Source organism: Oryctolagus cuniculus, chromosome 10, assembly GCF_964237555.1.
Source record: "Oryctolagus cuniculus chromosome 10, mOryCun1.1, whole genome shotgun sequence".
NCBI lineage: Eukaryota > Metazoa > Chordata > Mammalia > Lagomorpha > Leporidae > Oryctolagus > Oryctolagus cuniculus.
Genome location: NC_091441.1, coordinates 114,592,132 through 114,614,143, shown reverse-complemented (window position 1 = coordinate 114,614,143; position 22,012 = coordinate 114,592,132). Strand labels below are relative to the sequence as shown.

Here is a 22,012-nt window from a genome sequence, read left to right as displayed (position 1 = left end):
TCACTCCCCAAATGACCGCAACAGCCAGAGGTGAGCTGATCTGAAGCCAGGAGCCAGGAGCTTCTTCCAGGTCTCCCACACAGGTGCAGGGACCCAAGGACTTGGGTCATCTTCTACTGCTTTTCCAGGCCATAGCAGGGAGCTAGATTGGAAGAAGAGCAGTTGGGACTCGAACTGGCGTCCATATGGGATGCCAGCGCTGCAGGCTGGGGCTTTAGCCTGCTGTGCCACAGCACTGGGTCCAATAAATGTTAAAAAAAAAAAAAAAAAAAAAAAGTCCCACGCCTTTTTTTTTTTTTTTTTAAGATTTATTTATTTATTTATTTGAAAGCAGAGTTAGAGGCAGAGGCAGAGAGATAGAGAGGTCCTCCATCTGCTGGTTCACTCCCCAGTATGTCCTCACCAGTTGGAGCTGGGACAATTCGAAGCCAGGAGCTAGGAGCCTCTTCTGTGTCTCCCATGCAGGTGCAGGGGCCCAAGGACTGGGACCATTCTTCACTGCTCTCCCAGGCCATAGCAGAGAGCTGCATTGGAAGTACAGCACCCGGGACTCGAACCGGCACCCATATGGGATGCCGGCACTGCAGGCGGTGGCTTTACCCTCTAAGCCACAGCGCCAGCCCCATGTCCCATGATTTTTTAAACCAGGCCTTTCTTATCCATTAAATGATATAGCACATACAAAAAATATAATCTTTTATTCATGCAGCTAGTATTATAATATGCAGCAAATGGGTAAGGACTTAAGAAAAATAAAATGAATATTCCACAAACTTCTTTTAAAGTCATTCTCCATCTTCATTCCCCAAATTTTCTCCTCTGAATTGATAATAAATGTGGGTTAAAAAAACAAAACCTCGGGGCTGGCACTGTGGCATAGCAAGTAAAGCTGCCTCCTGCAGTGCCAGCATCCCAAATGGGCGCTGGTTCGAGTTCCAGCTGCTCCACTTTTGACCCAGCTCTCTGCTGTGGCCTGGGAAAGCAGTAGAAGGTGGCCCAAGTCCTTGGGCCTCTGCATCCTCATAGGAGACCCGGAGGAAGCTCCTGGCTCCTGGTTTCAGACCAGCACAGCTCCAGCCATTGTGGCTGGCTGGGGAGTTAACCAGAGGATGGAAGGCCTCTCTCTCTGTCTCTCCTTCTCTCTCTAACAGGAAAGGAAGGGAAGGGAAGCGGAAGGGGAAGGGGAAGGGAAGGGAAGGAAGGAGAGAGGAGGGGAGGAAGGAGAGAGGAGGGGAGGAAGGAGAGAGGAGGGGAGGAAGGAACAGTTATACATAGAGAGTGAGAGACAGAGATAAAGAGCTATTCCATCTGCTGGTTCACTCCCCAGATGGCCAAAAGGACAAGGGTTGGGCCAAGCCAAAGCCAGAGCTTAATCTGATCTCCCACATGGGTAAGGAGCCCAAACATTTGGGTCATCTGTTGCTGCTTTTCCCAGGCAATTAGCAGGGAGCTGGACTGGAGTGAAGCACCCAGGACTCAACTGGCACCCATATGGGAAGCCAACATTGCAGGTGGTGGCTTTACCCACTACACCATAACGGCAGCCCCTGGCATACTTTTTAATATGTAAGATTAAATATCACATGGGAAGCACATACTGTTAGCCTGAGACAGTAAATGTTACCTACTTTTATGATTTGTTATACAACAGTTCCACTGATTACAGTACCTACAAACTCTTCTGAATAGCACTTCAATCTCCAACCTGGGTATTTTTAAGTTCAATGCCTAAAGCTCTTAACCACTACTGAACAATATTCCAAGAATGAAGTACAACATTACAAAGTACAAGTCAATTGTGAAAAATCTTACTTAAGTTTCACATTATTTGGGGAGGTACATATTTCCCCATATGACTATGCACCATCTTATTAATTTGCTCTTGGCAAACTGTCTCCAGATTCTTAAAGAGCGCATTTGCAGAGCCTATATGGGACAATCTAAGATGCTTTACCTATTAGTCTATAACTCAGAACCTGTAAAAGACATCAACACACTCCTAAATCCTGTAATTAACCAATACAACTTTTGGAAAATCTCTGTATGGGTTTGTTATTTCTTCTAAAAGCTTCTGATTTCTCAAGGACAGGAGATACAAGACATCATATAATACTAAGAGAAAATAAATCAAATGCCATGTACAACTTAAGCTACTTGATGCTTAAGAGAAATATATAAAGTAAAATGGACATTTTATATGTAAAAATAGTTCTATTAGCTATAATAAATAATTTTACAACTAAAATATTTTAACACTGCAATGTCTAATCAATGAGAGGATTACAAAAGTATAGAGGAAAAACAGGAATGAAATAAAACTAAATATATTATTTTATGAGTCCAATAGCCACTCTTTTTTTTTTTTAAATACTTATTTATTTTGAAAGAGAAAGAGAGAGAAAATGAATCCATCATGCATGCACTGGTTCACTCCCCAGATGGCTGCAGCTGCGATGGATAGTACTGGGCAAGGCCAAACCCAGGAGCTTCATCCAGATCTCTCACTTGGTGGCAGAGGCCTATACACCTGGGCCATCTTCAGGGCTTTCCCCAGGCCATCAGCAGAGAGCTGGGTCAGAAGTGCAGCAACTGGGAAGCAAACCAGCATCCACATGGGATGCCGATATCACAGGCAGTGCTTTACCAGCTACACCACAATGCCAGCTCCTCAAATAGCCATTCTCATCAGAAGACCAGGCCAAAGATTTATGTCTACTCAGTTTTGATTACCTCATAGTATAATGAATCTATAAGACTCCAGAAGCAGTGAGTCAGCCTTGTGGTACAGCTTCGGATGCAACTCCCTGTTAATGCACCTTGGGAAAGCAGTACAAGATGGCTCAAGATGGAGTTACAGGATCCTGGCTTTAGCCTGTCCCAGCTTGGGCTATGGTGGTCATTTGGGGAGTGAACAGAGGGTGGAAGCACTTGTTCTCCCCTCACCACTGTAATTCTGCCTTTCAAATTAAATAAATAAATCTTTTAAAAATTCCAAAAGCAAATATAACCATTTTAGAAATCTTTCCATTATGCTCACTTCATAATATTATCCATAACACAATTCCAGGCATTTTAAATGCTCTCCTAAGAATGAGCAAAATTAGGGGCCGGCACTACGGTGTAGCAGGTAAAGCCGCCACCTGCAACGCCAGCATCCCATACGGGTGCCGGTTTAAGTCCTGGCCACTCCATTTCCAATCCGGCTCTCTGCTATGGCCTGGGAAAGCAGAAGATGGCCCAAGTCCTTGGGCCCCTGTACCAACATGGAAGATCCAGAAGAAGCTCCTGGCTTTGTATCGGTCTAGCTCCAGCTGTTGTGGTCATTTGGGTAGTGAACTAGCAGATGGAAGAAGGCCCTTCAAATAAATTAATAAATAATAATAAAAAAAAAGATCAAAATTACTGCTTGGTGTAGCCCTGGTGTCTTCCTGGCATCATTCTCCATCTCTGCTTCCAGGTGTGCCCTGGGAGCAAGTAGCGAAGTCCACATCACCTATCACGAAGAGATGGAATGAGTTCCCACATCCCACAAAAAACTGCTGGTTTGAGTCTGAGCTTCTGATACAGCTTCCTGCTAATAGATTTTGGGAGGCAAGTAAGAGAACCATATGGGAGTTTCTGGCTCCTGGCTTTCGCCTGGCCCAGCCCTGGCTGATGTAGGCATTTGGGGGGTGAACCAGCAGATGCAAAATTTCTGTCTCTCCCTCTGTCAGTCTGCTTTCCAATAAATACAACTGAATAAACATTAAAACAGTAACATTAGGGAACATAATGAAGACTCTAAAAAAAGGCAACAAATACTTGAAGAGGGAATATTAGTTTTAAGATTTGATCGTTTCTATTCTGAAGGACTCTCCAAGATGCACAATTTGATCTTTATATCTTATAAAAGGGATGGCTAACATTTTCTGTAATAGCACAGCCAAAATGAAAGCTTAAATTATAATTTCACAGACTTGCTACGCCATGGGCACAGTAAACAGGCAAAGCCTCCTTCTCAGACCAAACAAAGGGAGACAAAGTTTTAAAGCGAGGACATAGTTTTCCTCATGGGCACTGTCTATCTCAGAAAAACACTACCAGAACATGTGCCTGTGACTACAGACTTCTAGTTTAGGCCACCAAATATTAGAGATGGCACTTGAGCACCCCTTGACTTGTATCCTCTGGTCTGCTTTAACAAAAACCAGGAGGTAAAGAAAGTTAGGCATCAGAAGAAGTGTAAAGATAGGTGGAAGGCCTATTAAAGGCAGCTCTGTACAGTGATCTGCCCTCAAGGAGAGATCCAACAGGCCAGTCCACTGCGACGGCTTTCAATGTGGAAAGTCAGGGCTTCAGCAAAAGTCAGCTTATGAAGAGCCCTGGCAGCTCTGTCAGCCAAGAGTTGGATCACTGGAAATGGAACTGCCCTGGAGTTGAAGGACACCAAGGTCAGAGCCACAGATCTTGCTGGCTCCAAGCTGAAAAGCTCTTCATTCGGCCCAGCTTCCAAGGTGACTACTGCTACTGAGGGGATAGCCAAGTAGGGTCAGTGACATTGCAGGCAGAACTGTAAATTTCCTGTTAGAGATGTCACTTGCCTTTACCTGGCCAGCTCTCCTCCAGGCCAGCTAGGAAATCGAAGTCAACAGGGTGCCTTCCCCATGGAGGTTCACACCTCCCTTATGATACATCCCACGTAAAGAGATAGGTTTGGGCCTCATAACTGGCAAGGCCTTAAAGCCCACCAGATTATTATCAAGCCCCTTCTGTCAGTTTCTATTTGCCTCTCAATCAGAAAACTTAGTCATGGCTTAGATAGCACCTTTCTTAGGTCCTCTAGTAATGACTCTGTCCTTTGTTCTAGACCCTGTCTAGCCCACTTGGGGCCTCATTCCTTTGTAATCATCCTCTCTATTCTTACCCTGCCTTTTATACTACCGTGTCTGCTTATGTGTTTTCAGGAGTTGATAATGGAACGAACCAAGGTTTTCAGCAACCAGGCAGTCAACCAAATGCTGCTGCTGCTACAGGGATATACTTGGGCTCCCCACCCAGGAGACAGCGGCTTGAGACATCGCCCCATGTCAGCGAAGAGTACCTCGTCACTCCATGTCAGCAGGAAGTAGCTCTAAAGACAGATCATCGTCCCTCTACCCCTCCTGGACTTCTGGGACTAATGTAATCCCATACAACTCCTGCTTTATAAAAAACAAAAGGGGGGAATGTTGGGGAAATGGTGCAGTCTTATCTATGGCACCATGTACACCCTTACACCATCCTAGGCTCTAGCCCCCCCCCCCCCCACTGCTGGAAGCCAGGTGGCCACATGGCCCAATCACCTGTGTCAAGCTCCACCCCCCCTCCTAATGGGATTCCCTGCTCCTTCTTCCCTGCCCGCCCCCTGGCAAAGTTTTAAAAGGACTTGCTCCTGAACACATGTCTCTCTCTGCTGATCTCTGTCTCTCTCTCTCTACCCTCTACTTCCCTCTCTTTCTCCTTTGCCCCTTCCCTCTGGTCTGTTGAGTTTTCTACAATAAACCCTTTCCCTTAAAAAAAAAAAAAAAGATTTGATCTCTGCCCTTAATTCTATAATCTAGCTAAATAAATTGTGTAGATTAAGTCCTACATCACTAATAAGGAAATAGACTCTGCATAGACTCTGCAGCTCACAAAGAAAAGTATAAAGTAGGGGCCAGCGCTGGTGGCGCAGTGGGTTAAAGTCCGACCAGCAGAATGGAAGATCTCTCTCTCTCTCTTTACCTCTCTATAACTCCTCGTTCTTTCTTTTTTCTTTTTTCTTTTTTTTTAAACAGGCAGAGAGCGGACAGTGAGAGAGACAGAGAGAAAGGTCTTCCTTTGCCGTTGCTTCACCCTCCAATGGCCGCCGCGCTGCAGCCGGCACACCGCACTGATCCAAAGGCAGGAGCCAGGTGCTTCTCCTGGTCTCCCATGGGGTGCAGGGCCCAAGGACCTGGGCCATCCTCCATTGCACTCCCGGGCCATAGCAGAGAGCTGGCCTGGAAGAGGGGCAACCGGGACAGAATCCGGCGCCCCGACTGGGACTAGAACCCGGTGTGCCGGCACCGCAAGGCAGAGGATTAGCCTAGTGAGCCGCGCCGGCTCTTTCATTCATTCTTTCATTATTTTATTTATTTGAAAGACAGAGGAGACGGCCGGCGCCGCGTCCCGGTCGGGGCGCCGGATTCTGTCCTGGTTGCCCCTCTTCCAGGCCAGCTCTCTGCTGTGGCCCGGGAGTGCAATGGAAGATGGCCCAAGTGCTTGGGCCCTGCACCCCATGGGAGACCAGGAGAAGCACCTGGCTCCTGCCATCGGATCAGCGCGGCGTGCCGGCCGCGGCAGCCATTGGAGAGTGAACCAATGGCAAAGGAAGACCTTTCTCTCTGTCTCTCTCTCTCACTGTCCACTCTGCCTGTCAAAAAAAAAAAAAAAAAAAAAAAAAGGATGAAAGAGAAAGAAAGAAGAAAGAAGGAAGAAAGGAAGGAAGGAAGGAGAGAAGGAAAGAAGAAAGAAAAGTATAAAGAAGTCATTCTCTGAAACCTAACAAAAACACCCACTTAGAACATTTGCATCACAACTACAGTTTAAGTCTAAAGTGAAGACAAGATGGAGTCAAAAAATATTCTCAAAAATCCCTTTGGCCGGCGCCGCGGCTCACTAGGCTAATCCTCCGTCTAGCGGCGCCGGCACACCAGGTTCTAGTCCCGGTCGGGGCGCCGGATTCTGTCCCGGTTGCCCCTCTTCCAGGCCAGCCCTCTGCTGTGGCCAGGGAGTGCAGTGGAGGATGGCCCAGGTGCTTGGGCCCTGCACCCCATGGGAGACCAGGAAAAGCACCTGGCTCCTGGCTCCTGCCATCGGATCAGCGCAGTGCGCCAGCCGCAGCGGCCATTGGAGGGTGAACCAACGGCAAAGGAAGACCTTTCTCTCTGTCTCTCTCTCTCACTGTCCACTCTGCCTGTCAAAAAAAAAAAAAAAATCCCTTTAAGTTCCCATTATGGAGATGCCCTGTATTTTGGGTATTTGCTCCCTCTCTCTCTTTTCTATTTCTTCCTTTTAAAATTAAGGTAACAGGGCCAGTGCCATGGCTCACTTGGTTAATCCTCTGCCTGCAGCGCTGGCATCCCTTATGGGCACCGGGTTCTAGTTCCAGTTGTTCCTCTTCCAGTCCAGCTCTCTGCTGTGACCCAGGAGGGCAGTGGAGGATGCCCCAAGTACTTGGGCCCCTGCACCCACATGGGAGACCAGGAAGAAGCACCTGGCTCCTGGCTTCGGATTGGCGCAGTACGGGTCATAGCGGCCATTTGGAGAGTGAACCAAAGGAAGGAAGACCTTTCTCTCTCTCTCACTGTCTATAACGCTGTCAAATAAATTAAAAAAAAAAAAAATTAAGGTAACAATGTACTACATCACCAGTCTGTTCATAAGACATAATGAATTAAGATAAACTCTTTAAAAGAACATGGCAGTTAGTAGCTACTCAATAAGGGTAAGCTATAATTATCATTAGCTTAATTTTTTTAAAATGTATCTTTACCAAAGGGGAAAAACACACACACACTCAACTGTGAGATGGTCAAACTATAAAGGCTTGGGAGAACTGAGAATGACAAAGAAAAGATCTGCCTATCATGAGAACATAGGTTCAATGTGAGGAATGGTGGCTGAAACGGCCTATATTGTTAAAAAATATTTTTAGCAGGAAAAAAAAAACAGCTGAAGAACCATATTTTAAAATGCTTTTAATGTGACTCTACTGAGTTCACTCTCTCTTCATTTCATAATTCAGTTCAGCCCTGGTCCATCTGACAGATGGACAGATTACTAAGTCCAAGGGAGTATATGTTTTATTTTTTAAATTCAACTGTCCACACAACTGAAGAATACTGGAGAAAAATTATCCTCACACATAAAACTTGCCTGCTGAACAAACATGTTCCAATACCCATCTCATCTAAGGTGGGAAACCTAAGTCTAGTTTGGAAAAGGCTTATGCTAGTTTCCCAACCAGTCCAAAAGGTCATTCTGATGCACTGCAAGTTGGTCTTGGTGTGTCAATATTTTGGGTTTCCTCACTCCTCTTTCTCAATTTCTGACCACAAACTTGTAATTTCATCAAATGACTGGCCAACATAAAAGCAAATTAACAAATGTGCTACTTCTACCATTCTAAAAGTTGGCAAGTGGGGTCTGCCTAAGTTTAGAAAATAGATTCTAACATCTCAAGGCACAGTTAATTTTAAAATACAAGTTTAAAATGACCTAGTTGTAAAAAAAAAAAAAATAACAATTATGGTAAAACAACCAGTTTCAAAGTGAAAAATGTCTGGAGCATTTCAATTTTTAATTCTCACCACAAGTGAGTTTATCATTTCAAACCACTCTGACCGAACTTTTTTTTTCCAAGATTCATTGATTTACTTGAAAGACAGAGTTACAGAGAGGCAGAGGCAGAGATAGAGAAAGACAGAGAGAGAGAGAGAGAGAGAGAGACTTCCATCCTCTGGTTCACTCCCCAGATGATCGCAACAGCCGCAGCTGGACCCATCCAAAGCCAGGAGCCTGGAGTTTCCTTGGTCTCCCACGTGGGTGCAGGGGCCCAGGAACTGGACCATCTTCTACTGCTTCCCCAGGCTATAGCAGAGAGCTGGACTGGAAGTAGAGCAGCCTTGACTCATATGGGATGCCAGTACTGCAGGCGATGGCTTCACCAGCTAAGCCACAGTGCCAGGCCCCCGGAATTCTTTTTTAAAACCCCAATTCTTCTTTTCATCTCCAAGTCACCATCTCTTCATTGAGGCAACAATCATTAATTTTAAAATAAACAGATCCCTTTCCAAAATACAACATTAACACAAATACCCAAAGCACACACAATCAAAAAGCGGTTTGCTCCATTTCCAACCCCGCTCCCTGCTAATGGCCTGGGAGAGCAGAAAGACTGACCCAAGTAATTGGGCCCCTGCACCCACGTGGGAAACCCTGATGAAGCTCCTGGCTCCTGGCTTTGGCCTGGCCCAGCCCTGGCTGTTGTGGCCATCTGCAGAGTGAACTAGTGGATGGAAGATCTCTCCTCTCCCTGACTCTGTCCCCTGCAATTTTGTCTTTCAAATAAAACAAATCTTTTTTAAAAAGTAAGTGACTTCATCATTTTACATCCTAGCAGTAACTTAGCACCTTACATTCAATAGATTGAACTGCAATCAGAGGCCAGTCACTGTGCTAAACTCCTGAGTATTCAAAAGTGATTAACACATAGTCTGTTAAGAGATGAGAGAGGTGAACAAATACTTCACTAAAATATTACAATAAGCACACATAAAGTCTGCAACGAACAGCACCTAAGAGCATTTGCACAAATCATTTTAAAATAAAATAAAAAGCCTTACAAAACCCAGTATTAGGGGAGCCAGCATTTTAGCACAGTAGTTTAAGCCACCACATGAGATGCAGACATCCCACACCAGTGCTGGTTGGAGTCCTGGCTGCTCCACTTCCAATCCAGCTCCCTGTTAATGGCCTGGGTTTTTGCAGCATAAGATGCCCAAGTGTTTGGGCTACTGCCACCCACATGGGAGACCAGGATAAAGCTCCTGTCTTCAGCCTGGACCAATGCTGGCATTGCAGCCATTTAGGAAGTGAGCCACCAGACGGAAAATTCCTCGGGGGCCAGCGCAGCGGCATAGTGTGCTAAACCTGTGCTAAGCCTGTGGCACCAGCATCCCACATGGCCACCGTTTGGATCCTGGCTGCTCCTCCCTGAAAGGCAGCAGGTGATGGCATCATTACTTGGATCACTGCCACCGATGTGGGTGACCCTGACTGAGTTCCAGGCTCCTGCCATCAGCCTGGTCCAATTCCACTGTTGTGAGCATTCGGGAAATGAACCAGTAGATAGAAAAGCTCTCTCTCAGGGCTGGCAAGTGGCATAGCAGGCAAAGCCGCCACTTGTGGCGCTGGCATCCCATATGGGCACTGGTTGGAGTCCCAGCTGCTCCACTTCCTGTCCAGCTCTCTGCTATGGCCTGGAAAAGCAGCAGAAGATGGCCCAAGTCCTTGGGCCCCTGCAACCATGTAGGAGACCCAGAAGAAGCTCCTGGCTTCAGATCGGCATAACTCTGGATGTTGCAGCCATCTGGGGAGTGAACCAGCAGGTGGAAGACCTCTCTCTCTCTTTGCCTCTGCCTCTCTGTGTAACTCTGCCTTTCGAGCAAATAAATAAATCTTTAACCAAAAAATAAATAAATAAATAAGAGCTCACTCTCTCTCAAATAAAAAAATAAAAACAACTAATAGTAAAGTGTTATGATTTAGATTCAATTACTGGGGACAGTGCTGTGGCATAGCGGGTAAAGCCACCACCTGCAATGCCAGCACCTCATATAGGCACCGGTTCTAGTCCCGGCTACTCCACTTCTAATCCAGCTCTCTGCTATGGCCTGGGAAAGCAGTAGAAGATGGCCCAAGTCCTTGGGCCCCTGCACCCACTTGGGAGACCCTAAAGACGCTCCAGACTCCTGGTTTCCGATCTGCCCAGCTCCAGCCCTTGCGGCCAACTGGGGAGTAAACCACTGGATGGAAGACCTCTCTTTCCCTCCCCACCACGTCACCCCACCTCCACATCTCTGTAATTGCCTTTCAAGTAAGTAAATAAATCCAAAAAAAAAAAAAAAGAATCAAGGGGCCAACACCGTGGCTTAGCACCACCTGAGGACATCCCATACAGATACAGGCACCAGTTCGTGTCCTGGCCGCTCCATTTTGATCCAGCTTTCTGCTATGGCCTGTGAAAGCAGTAAAGATGGCTCACCCACTTGGGCCCCTGAACCCATGTGGGAGAACCAGAAGAAACTCCTGACTCCTGGCTTTAGATCAGCCCAGCTCCCATTGCGGCAGTCTGGGGAGCAGAGATCTCTCTCTCTCTCTCTCTGCCTCTGCCTCTGCCTCTGCCTCTGCCTCTGCCTTTCTGTAATTCTGCCTTTCAAATAAATAAATCTTTAGAAACAAAAACAGATTCAACTACTTTCACTGAGGCACACAGGTCCATCAGCCTCAAGCAGAAATTTTTTCCCCAAATATCAAAAAATAAGGAATTAACCATTAAGCAGGAAGCATCAAGTTGAGAATAATTAATGAGATAATAAACTTACCAATGACTATTTGATGATGGTCATAAGAAAAACCAATGCAGAGGATTTTAAGGAGGAGCTTAAGAAGAATAACATTAGTGAAAGGGAAGGAGGAACAAAGGTCAGGAAATGATGTTTTAGAAGATGGTTCTTGAAATGGCTCTTAAAAGAGGAACAATGCAGAGTGTGGAAATCACGCAGTTTCTCTCCATTAGGTAAGATCCTTGAAGGCAGGAGTTTGCTTTATTCATTCCATACCAAATACAGCAGCATGCACTTACTAGGTGCCTAAAAACTGGCTTTTGACAACAATTGTGCTAAACATACATAATATGCACAAGACTTATGAGCAAGACACAGAAGCAGAACTGCCTCAATCTAGTAGACAAAGGAGACTCCTGTAAAATTTGAATAAAGTAATGCCAGTACATTTATACTTGAATATTCTCATGCCATCACAAAAAAGGATTCATAAAAACCCCACAATGGATTTCCCTTTATGAAACAAAGGGCAGCAGATGTCGAACCTAGTAATAAAGATGCTCTCATCTCACTTGGGAGTACCTGGGTTTGATTCCCAGCTGCAGCCCTGGACTCCAGCTTCCTGCCAATGCAAACCTTGAAAGCTGTGATGGCTCAAAGAACTGGGTTTCTCCCAGCAAAGTGAAACCTGGACAGTATTCCCAGCTCTCATCTTCAGCTCTGGCTCTTGCCCACCACTATTACAAGCATTTGGACAGTGAACCAGCACCTGGAAAGTAAGTGAGTGAGTGAGTGTGTGAGTGTGTGTACGCACACGCGCGTGCACTTTTTCACCTCTCTCTCTCTCTCTGACTCTCAAATAGGTAAAATTCACGGGAAAAATATCTAAGGGCCAGCTTTGTGGCACAATGGATTAAGCCGCCACTTTCAATGCAAGCATCCCTTACTAGAGTGCCAATTTAAGTCCCAGCTGCTTGACCCAACACCCTGCTAATGCACCTAGGAAAGCATCAACAGATAGCCCAAATGTTTAGGCCCCCATCACCCACGTATGAGACCCACATGGAATTCCAGGCTCCTGGCTTTGGCCCAGCCCAGCCTTGCTATTGTGGTTACTGGGGAGTGAACCAACAGATGGAAGATCTCTCCCCTCTCTGTCATTCTGCCTTTCAAGTAGATAAATTTTTTAATCCTTAAAAAAAAGAAGAGGGGCCAGTGTTGTGGCATAGCAGGTTAAGCCTCTGCCTTCAATGCCAGTGTCCCATACGGTCAGCAGTTCAAGACCTGGCTGCTCCACTTCTGATCTGGCACCCTGTTGATGCACCTGGGGCCCCTGTACCCAAGTAGGAGACCCAGAAGAATCTCCTAGTTCCTGGCTTCAACCTGGCCTAGCCCCAGCTGTTGTGCCCATTTGGGGAGTGAACCAGTGGATGGAAGATCTCGCTCTCTTTCTCTCTATCCTTCTCTCTGTATAACACTGCCCCTCAAGTAAATAAAAACTAAATCCTTACTTTAAATTAAAAATTTTTTTAAAAAAGGAAAAAAATCTAGAATAAAAGAGTGGGGTTTTTTTTCCAAAGAACAAATAAAGTAGAATTAATTACTCTGCACATTGTAACTGTCTGTATCCTTTGAATTTCAAGGTATGTGACCACAAGTATTATCTACTGAAGAAAAATAAATTTAATTTTTTTTTTGACAGGCAGAGTGGACAGTGAGAGAGACAGAAAGGTCTTCCTTTGCTGTTGGTTCACCCTCCAATGGCCGCCGCGGCCGGCGCACTGCAGCCGGCGCACCACGCTGATCCAATGGCAGGAGCCAGGTGCTTCTCCTGGTCTCCCATGGGGTGCAGGGCCCAAGCACTTGGGCCATCCTCCACTGCACTCCCGGGCCACAGCAGAGAGCTGGCCTGAAAGAGGGGTAACCGGGACAGAATCCAGCACCCTGACCGGGACCAGAACCCAGTGTGCCGGTGCCGCGAGGCGGAGGATTAGCCTAGTGAGCCGCGGCGCCGGCCAATAAATTTAATTTTTAAGAATCTGCAGAGAGGCCAGCATTACAGCAAAGCAGACAAAGTCACCTCCTGTGATGCCAACATTCCATATGGCATCTGTTCGAGACCCGGCTGCTCCACTTCCAATCTAGCTCCCTGCTAAAGAGCCTGAGAAAGCAGCAGCAGAGGATAACCCAAGTTCTTGCGCCCCTGCAAGCCCACAGGAGATCTGGAAGAAGCTCTGGGCTCCTGGCTTCAGCCTGGTCTAGCTCCATCCTGGTCCAGCTCCAGCCACTGCACCCATTTGGGAAATAAACCAGCAGATGGAAGATCTGTCCTCTGTAACCCTGCCTTTCAAATAAATAAACAAATCTTTAACAATAACAACAAAAAGAATCTGCAGCAACTTAATTTTTAGTGAAACTGGCAGTAAAGTGAAAAATGCATTCTCATAAGAAAAAGGGAATTCAGAAGCAGGTACCTGGTGATGCTGCATGGGACACCGGCATCCAGTATCAGAGTACCCAGGCTTGCATCCTGGCTCGTTTCAAACAAAATAAAAGAATGGGGAAAAAAAAGAGTTCAGTTCAGAAGTTCTCAGAATAATTTACGCAAATAGTAATAAAAACCTGAACTAATCTGGAGCGGCAGAAAGGAGCTGAAACCTGGTCAAAAATCTAATTGTCAACGAATTCTGACAAGTGACTGAACAGAGTGATGTAAGGGTCCATACCATGAAAATAATTCACTTAAACTAATTTTTATATTATGAAAGCAATATATTCAGAGAACATATTTGGGGCCGGCGCCACGGCTCACTAGGCTAATCCTCCACCTTGTGGCGTCGGCACACCGGGTTCTAGTCCCGGTCGGAGCGCCGGATTCTGTCCCGGTTGCCCCTCTTCCAGGCCAGCCCTCTGCTGTGGCCAGGGAGTGCAGTGGAGGATGGCCCAAGTGCTTGGGCCCTGCACCCCATGGGAGACCAGGAGAAGCACCTGGCTCCTGCCATCGGATCAGTACAGCGCGCCGGCCGCAGCAGCCATTGGAGGGTAAACCAACGGCAAAGGAAGACCTTTCTCTCTGTCTCTCTCTCTCACTGTCCACTCTGCCTGTCAAAAAAAAAAAAAAAAAAAAAAAAGAGAGAGAGAGAGAGAGAGAGAGAGAGAAAGAACATATTTGGGAAGTACAGAAGAATATAAAGAGTTAAATTATAAGCTGCAGCTGCTGTGGTGTAGTGGAGTTAAGCTGCCACCTGCAGCGCTGACGTCCTGTATAGGCGCCAGTTCCAAGTCCTACCTGCTCTACTTCCCATCCAGCTCCCTATTAATGCACCTGGGAAAGCAGCAGAAGATGGTCCAAGTGCTTGGACCCCTTCACCCACATGGCAGACAAAAGAAAGCTGCTGGCTCCTGGCTTCAGCCTGGCCATTTCAGCCATTTGTGCAGTACACCAGAGGATGGAAGACCTCTATCTCTCTGCTTCTTCCTCTCTGTAACTCTGCCTTTCAAATAAATAAATAAATCTTTAAATAAACAAGTAGAAGAAAGCTATGATTTCTACTGTTAACAATCATTGGTAACATCTACATGTATTTTCTTTCCATGTGTAAATTTTTTGTAATAGCTTGATATGAGACTCACATACTGCACAGCATGCTCATTGAAAGTGCAAAACTCAATAGTTTATTATATTCAGAGTTGCGCATCCAACTCCATCAACTTGAGAACATTTTTATCCCATTTTTATCTTTTTATCACATTTTTATCTTTTTATCAAAAAGAAACTTTTTTTTTTTTTTGACAGGCAGAGTGGACAGTGAGAGAGAAACAGAGAGAAAGGTCTTCCTTTGCCGTTGGTTCACCCTCCAATGGCCGCCGCGGCTGACGCACTGCGGCCGGCACACCGCGCTGATCCAAAGGCAGGAGCCAGGTGCTTCTCCTGGTCTCCCATTGGTTGCAGGGCCCAAGCACTTGGGCCATCCTCCACTGCACTCCCGGGCCACAGCAGAGAGCTGGCCTGGAAGAGGGGCAACCGGGACAGAATCCGGCGCCCCGACCGGGACTAGAACCCCGTGTGCCGGTGCCGCAAGGCGGAGGATTAGCCTAGTGAGCCATGGCGCCAGCCCCAAAAAGAAACTCTTATCACAACCATGGCCCATTCTCCACTTCCCCCAGCCCCTAATCTACTTTCTGTTTCTATGGATTTGCCTATTCTGGACTTCTCACACAAATGGAATCATTTTATATAGTCTTTTCTGCCTTACTGTTTTCAAGGTTCATCCATTTCATTGTTTTAAGTTTGAAGCAATCATTTCAGAAACCTAATTTTACATTCAGCATTTTTCATGTTATACTAGTCAGCTCTTTATTACTACAACAAAATACCTGAAGCAACTAGTTTCACAAAAAACATTAATTCGGCGCCACGGCTCACTAGGCTAATCCTCCGCCTGTGGCGCCGGCACCCCGGGTTCTAGCCCCGGTTGGGGCGCCAGGTTCTAGTCCCCGTTGCTCCTCTTCCAGTCTAGCTCTCTGCTGTGGCCCGGGAGGGCAGTGGAAGATGGCCCAAGTGCTTGGGTCCCTGCACCCACATGGGAGACTGGGAAGAAGTACCCAGCTCCTGGCTTCGGATCAGCGCAGCGTACCGGCCATAGCGGCTATTAGGAGAGTGAACCAACAGAAGGAAGACCGGAAGACCTTTTTCTCTGTCTCTTCTCACTGTCTATAACTCTCCCTCTGTCTCTCTCTCACTATCTAACTCTGCCTGGCAAAAAAAATAAAAATAAAAATAAAAAAACATTATTTTAGACCAGTTTCCAAAAGTTCAAGTCAAGATCAGGTTCCCCCATTGGTTTGGCTTTTGCAATGGTGGTGGATAGCAATGGTAGAGTGTAGGCAGAGTAAAGATCACATGGCAAGCCAGGAAGCAGCAAGAGTAGCTGGGCCAAAACTCAGGCTCTTATAATAATCTTCCAGCAAGAACTACCTTCCAAGGGCATGACCCCAATGACCTACGGATCTCCCACAGGTCCTACCTCCTAAACACCATAACCACATTAAGTTTTTAGCCTCTTGGTACCAATAACTTATGACTCTGGGTTTAAACATCTGCAAGAGTTTGGGGGCCAAATCATATTCAAACCAGAGCACACATCATAAACGCTTCAAACATGTCCTATTACCAGAAAAACACGATGTCCTATCAAGGGGTTCAACAGTTTACACAATCATTTTACTGTTGTTGTTCACTTAAATTGTTTCTGGCTTTTTCTATTGTAAACAAATTTTCTTAAACAGAAGTGGGCACTTCTTTCTGAACGATCTCTCTGGATCCAGGGAAATGCCTCTCCCAGAAACTCTGAGCTTCCAATTAGATTTTTCACAGAAAGCAAAAGTTGTGCTCTTCCAAGGAAAAATTCAGAATGTCATCTATTCCAAACCTAGGTAAAGAATGGATTTATTTTATTTATTTGAAATGCAGTGTTACAGAGAGAGGGAGACAGAGAGACAGACAGGAGAATGAGATCTTCCATCTGCTGGTTCGTTCTCCAAATGGCCAGAACAACAGGGACTGGACCAGTACAAAACAAGGAACCAGCAACTCTATCCTGGTCTCCACATACATGACAGGGACCCAAGCACGTGGGCCATCTTCTGCTGCTTTCCCAGGCATATTAGCAGGGAACTGGCTTGGAAGCAGAGCAGCCAGGACTCAAACTGCCACTCCGATATGGGATGCAAGTGTCCCAAGCAGCGGCTGAAACCACTGCACTGCAACACTAGCTCCAAGGATGGAGGTTAAAATCTACTTGAATGTAAAACAAATGCCTGTGGCTTTGTGGCACAGTGGGTTAAGCTGCCAGCTGCAATGCCTGCATCCCATATGGGCACCAGAGTCCAGGCTACTCTACTTGGAATTAGTTTTCTGCTCATGTGCCTGGGAAAGCAGCAAATGCTTGGGCCCCTTTCACATCATGTGGAGCCCAGGATGGAACTGCTGGCTTCTGGCTTTGGCCTGGTCCAGTTCTAGTTGGAGACTGGAAGATGGCTCAAATTCTTGGGTCCCTGCACCCACATGGAAGACCCAGAAGAAGCTTCTGCCTCCTGACTTCAGCCTAGAACAGCCCTAGCCATTGCTGCCATTTGGGGAGTGAGCCAGAGGATGGAAGATCTCTCTCTCTCTCTCTCTCTCTCTCTCTCTCTCTCTGCCTTTCAAATAAATTAAATCTCAGGGAAAAAAAAAAAAAGTGCCTACAATGGGGATGAAATTCAATTATAAAGACATATTAATCATTAACTAGCCTGACTCTTCCACAGAAACCCATAGTGATGAGGAATGGAAAATATTCTGTCCAAACATAATCCCTGAGGGCCAGCACCATGGTGTAGTATGTAAAGCCACCACCTGCAGTGCCAGCATCCCATATGGGCACCAGTTTGATTCCTGGATGATCCACTTCTGATCCAGCTCTCTGCTATGGCCTGGAAAAACAGCAGCAGACAGCCCAAGTTCTTGGCCTCTGCACGTCGCGACATGGGAGACCCAAAAGAAACTCCTGGCTCCTGGCTTCGGATCAGTCCAGCTCCAGTGCTCTGTCTTCCCTCCCCTCCTCTCCTCTCCTCTTCTCTCTCTCTCTCTCTCTGTCTCTCAACCTGCCTCGACCTCTCTGTAACTCTGCCTTTCAAATAAATAAATAAATCTTTGTGTGTGTGTGTGTGTGTGTGTATATAATGCCTGATATTTTGTAGCTTCCAAGAAGTCAGACTACTATAACTTCCACAGCAGGCCGGAGGAAAATAAAGAGAGCATCTGGACTAAAACTGTGGTACTTAACTCTTGCTACCAGATGACGGTAAATTAAATCGAAAAGGTAGAAAGGGCAAGACGACAACACTGGCCAATCCAAAAGGATCCTCAGAAGCAATTCCACATACTGCATTCCCTTAAAACACTGTCATTCCCTCCCATTCATTAACCAAAATTGTAAATAACATCTCAATCACAAAAAGATGTTTACATTCTAATCTACTTTTAGGATTGTTAATCCCAACCAAGTAAAATCTCTTAGAATCTGATCTAAAAATAAAACCATGTGTCAAGTGTTCCTCAAAAAATACTATGTACACTGATTGGAATGTGATGCCAATTAACACAGTTTGTGAGTAATTTGCCAAAGAAACTTTAGATGACCTGGGCCAAAACTAATAACAAAGAAACAACACCCACTTGACATTTTCCTTGCTTAAAGGGAGATTCTAGAAGTAATTTTAGAAGAAAGGCAAACAGATCTAAAGTTAACTCCTAAAATCATGGAGAGCTGCACAAGTAATTCTGGGAGACAAAGAGTAGCAGAATGACTCGAGCATTGTGAAATTAAAGATGGAATCTTTAATATGTAATTAAGCTTAATTTTTACTCACAACTTTAAGGCAAGGATAAAATAGTCAGCCACTGCTATCATGAGGATTACAGATAAGATAGTTTAGCCCTGTACCAGAAGTACTGAGCGAATTGTGACACAAATATCTAGTTTTACACTTTGAACCCAGTCAGAAGAGCAATTAGGAGGAATTCTACTCATCCATACACCTACATACTCTAAGATCAAAACCCTAAACAACCTCATCCTAAATTAGGCCAGTGTTCTCTGATTTTCCAATTCACTCAAGGAGAGCCATTTTCCAAGTACCATTTATTTTTCAACAAATAACTTATATGATCTGCACAACTTAAAAAAACTTTTCAAGTCAAAGCTTGATTTTGTCATTTCATTAACCCTCTCACTTTCATAGTAGTCTATTTTTCAAAGACAATATTAAAAATTTTCTTCTGCAAGTCAAGGTTAAGGCATGCTGTTTGACTAACAAGTTCCTCCCAAGATCAGGATTACTATGCATGGATTATTATGTTCCAAATATGCCAACTAAAGTATTCTCTCTTTTAATATTTTTTCTATTTTTAAAGCAGAAGGTTAATAAAGTTTCATCTGAAATGTAAATGTAGTAAAATCATACACTTGCTATTCCTGGACTACTCAAAATAATTTGAAGTCACTAATTTTATTTTCCATTTCATAAATAAGCTAATACTTTTGCAAAAGTCAAATTTAATTTCCAATAAGTTATTTAATCTTTAGAGCAAAAAAGACGCATATTTTAAACTAAAAACTAGTTTCAGAGGAGCTATAGTCCTTGATGTTTAACCATTCTTTACTTCATCTTTGAGACATTTATTGTCATAAACGACCAGTTTAACTTGCTTCTGTTTTCTTCTACTAAACCAAGCCCCACAAAATATGCCCAAATTCATTTCAGTCAAGCCTTCTTTGAAAGCACACACTTTTCCCAACTACTGACAAGACGCAACAAAACCAAGCAATTCCATTATAACTTAAAATCACAAACATCACATACCTAAAAGATAAGCTTTTAGAACAGAAACAGTAACAGGTTTATTTTTCCAAGTACCCAGCATTCATCTGGGTCAAATGTTTCTGTTGCATTTTAAACAGCTTAGCCCTTGAAGTGATAAGGGTAAAAACAAGCCAACACAATCTTAATGTTCTTCAGTGGAACTAATCAACACAACCCAAGAAAAACTTAGGAACTGCTAGCTGAAGTCTGCTAATAACCACTTTTGCATAAGCATTAATCACAACAATGCAGCTATTTTAGGAAAAGTATGTTCACAGAACTAAAGACTTGATAACAACTGGAACCTGGGGAAATCAATCACAGAAGCGGTTTGCTCCGTAAGATACATTAATCCAACCAGAAACACTTCCATTTTAGACCTTTTCAGATGTTTCTGTTCTAACTGCGGAACACGGTTTATATCGTCAACAGCCATTTAAAATGTAGAATTACTAGAAGGTACTACAGTTATGAAGTCAACATTTGTGGGCAAGTATAACTTCAGAAGAATCTTCTACAACAATCTCTAGGAATATGGATGCAGTGAATTCACACGGAATAAACGCAAAACACGCATCAAGAATGTTCCTAACGCGTTTAACAAAGTCAATCTTTTCTATTATTATGGTGGGCTGGTGGAATAGTCATCAGCAAGAATAAAAGAATTAGCGACCTATTTGGAATAATGCAAATTCAATCAACTAGTTCGCCACTACCCACAACAAAGTCCCTGCAAAGATCCTGCAACCTGTACCCTTTCATCCCTCCACCCCGGACTATGTGCTGCTCCCCAAACTCATCCCAAGTCCGGCAGGCCTTCGGCGCAGCTGTCTGGCCCCAGCCTCCACGACCTCACCGCCCCCTCACCAGGTGAGCACTCACTCAACAGCCCTTCCAACCCCGCCGAGCACCAACTCCTCTCCTGCCCGAAGCAGAGCCAGACGTTCTCAATTCCCAGCACACTGCAGACCAAGCCTTATCGCGCCGCATTGTCGTCACGCCTGGGCAGGCTCCCTCCGCTCAGCCCAGAGGGCCGGGCGGCCAGAGCCTAGATGGACGCACTGCCCACTCCCATTAAGTGACCCCCAGGACCCGGGTCGCATCGTGCGCAGATCCTACCCCTCTTCCCAGCAGGGGTGAAGCCCGGCGGCACAGCCAGGGCCCCGCAGAGAACAATGAATGAACACAGCCGCCTCCACCTCCGCCTCCCGTGAGGTCCAAAATCCCTTCCGAGCACCGACAGCGCCCGGCTCTGCAGAGCCGAGGCGTCCTGGGGCTCTCGCTTCACACAAAAGACAGCCCTGGCCCTCGCCGGCACAGCGCCCCGAGGCCAAGGCTCGGGATAAGCATCCCAAACCTCTCATTAGGAACCCACAAAGACCTGAGACCCCAGGCGAAGCCCCTCTGCCCTGGCGGCGGGGCACTGACCCCTTGCTCCTCCTTCCCCGATTCCACTCCGCGGACCTAAAAGGGTGTCCGTCGAGCTAAGGGCCCTGCAAGAAGGCGCGAGCCCGGCCGGGGTCCCCGACGCCGCGGCCAAAGAACAGCAATCAGCCGCTCCAAATGACAACACAGATACCGCGCAGCCCTGGGCGGATTTCTTTCCCAGTGCCAAAAATGAGGAATGCGTACTGGGCAGAGGGGTGGCGCTGGCCCGTTTCCGCGACACACAAGGAAATCTGCGTGGGGACGTGGGAACCGGGCTCGCCGGCACTGACACCGGGCGCGGGGGCCGCCTAGCGCCACCCAGGGTGACAGGGGCCTGCCCGGCCGTCGCTCCGCAGCCGCGGGGCAGCTCCGAGCGTCAGCGCCGCTCGGGCCCGGACCGCGGGGAAGCCAAGCCGCCCCCCAGCCGCGCCGCCCGGCTCCCGGCATCCACGCCCCGACCCCGCAGCCTACCTGAGGGAGCCCGGCCGCCCCTGCGTCCGTCTAGTCGTCCGGCGGCGGCTTCGCGTCCGCTCCTCCTCCCTGCGGCGGGTGAAGGAACGGGAGGCGGTCACATTCGGCGCGTCCCCAACCCAGGGGACGGGGCCCCGGGAAGCCCCCGCATTGTCGCACTCGGGCTCCGCGCCTCAGGGCACACGCCCCAAAGCCCGGCCAGCTGGCCCTTTCGGGGGCCCAAGGAGAGCCGCAGAGAAGCCTTCCCGCCTCAAGCTCGCTCTCCTCTTACTCCCGCCATCTAAGATGGCGGCTCCAGCGCCCGCGATGAAGAGACTCTGGGGCGGCCCCGGCGAGCGAGCCCTCCACTCGGTGCTCCTCCTCCCGGCCTGCGGCTCCACCGGCTCCCCGCTTCTGCGCGAGCCCTGCCGCCTCGCCGTCCACTTCAAGCCCGGCTCGGGAATCCATCGCTCTGGCCTGAGCTCAGGCCCCGCCTCCGGAGGCGTGGCCTTGCGGGGCCGGCGGCCGCCATTTCGGAGCTCTGGATGCTGCGAGGGCATCGGTGCCCGAGAAGGCTGGTACCGACTCCCTGGCAAGGGGCTAGAGATCCACGGAAGCTC

At 46.8% G+C, this 22,012-nt stretch overlaps 1 protein-coding gene across 7 annotated transcripts in view; it reads right to left on the bottom strand.

Moving 5' to 3' along the window:
• RAF1 (Raf-1 proto-oncogene, serine/threonine kinase) overlaps positions 1 to 21,719 on the bottom strand; it is a 91,141-nt gene extending 69,422 nt beyond the window's left edge. For 3 of the 7 annotated variants that reach the window (XM_070051085.1, XM_070051088.1, XM_070051089.1), the window contains exons 1-2: positions 21,414 to 21,552; positions 13,583 to 13,638 (exon numbers count right to left, since the gene is read on the bottom strand). Coding sequence is in view for 1 of the 7 variants with exons in the window: in XM_051851723.2 (XP_051707683.1) it covers positions 13,583 to 13,610 (28 nt within the window). In the remaining 6 variants the exon portion in view is untranslated. Of the gene's footprint in view, positions 1 to 13,582; positions 13,639 to 20,942; positions 21,092 to 21,413 lie in introns of those variants that run through there. The other 4 variants (XM_070051084.1, XM_070051087.1, XM_051851723.2 and 1 more) reach the window with 3 other exon arrangements.
• Between the last annotated feature and the right edge of the window lie 293 nt (positions 21,720 to 22,012).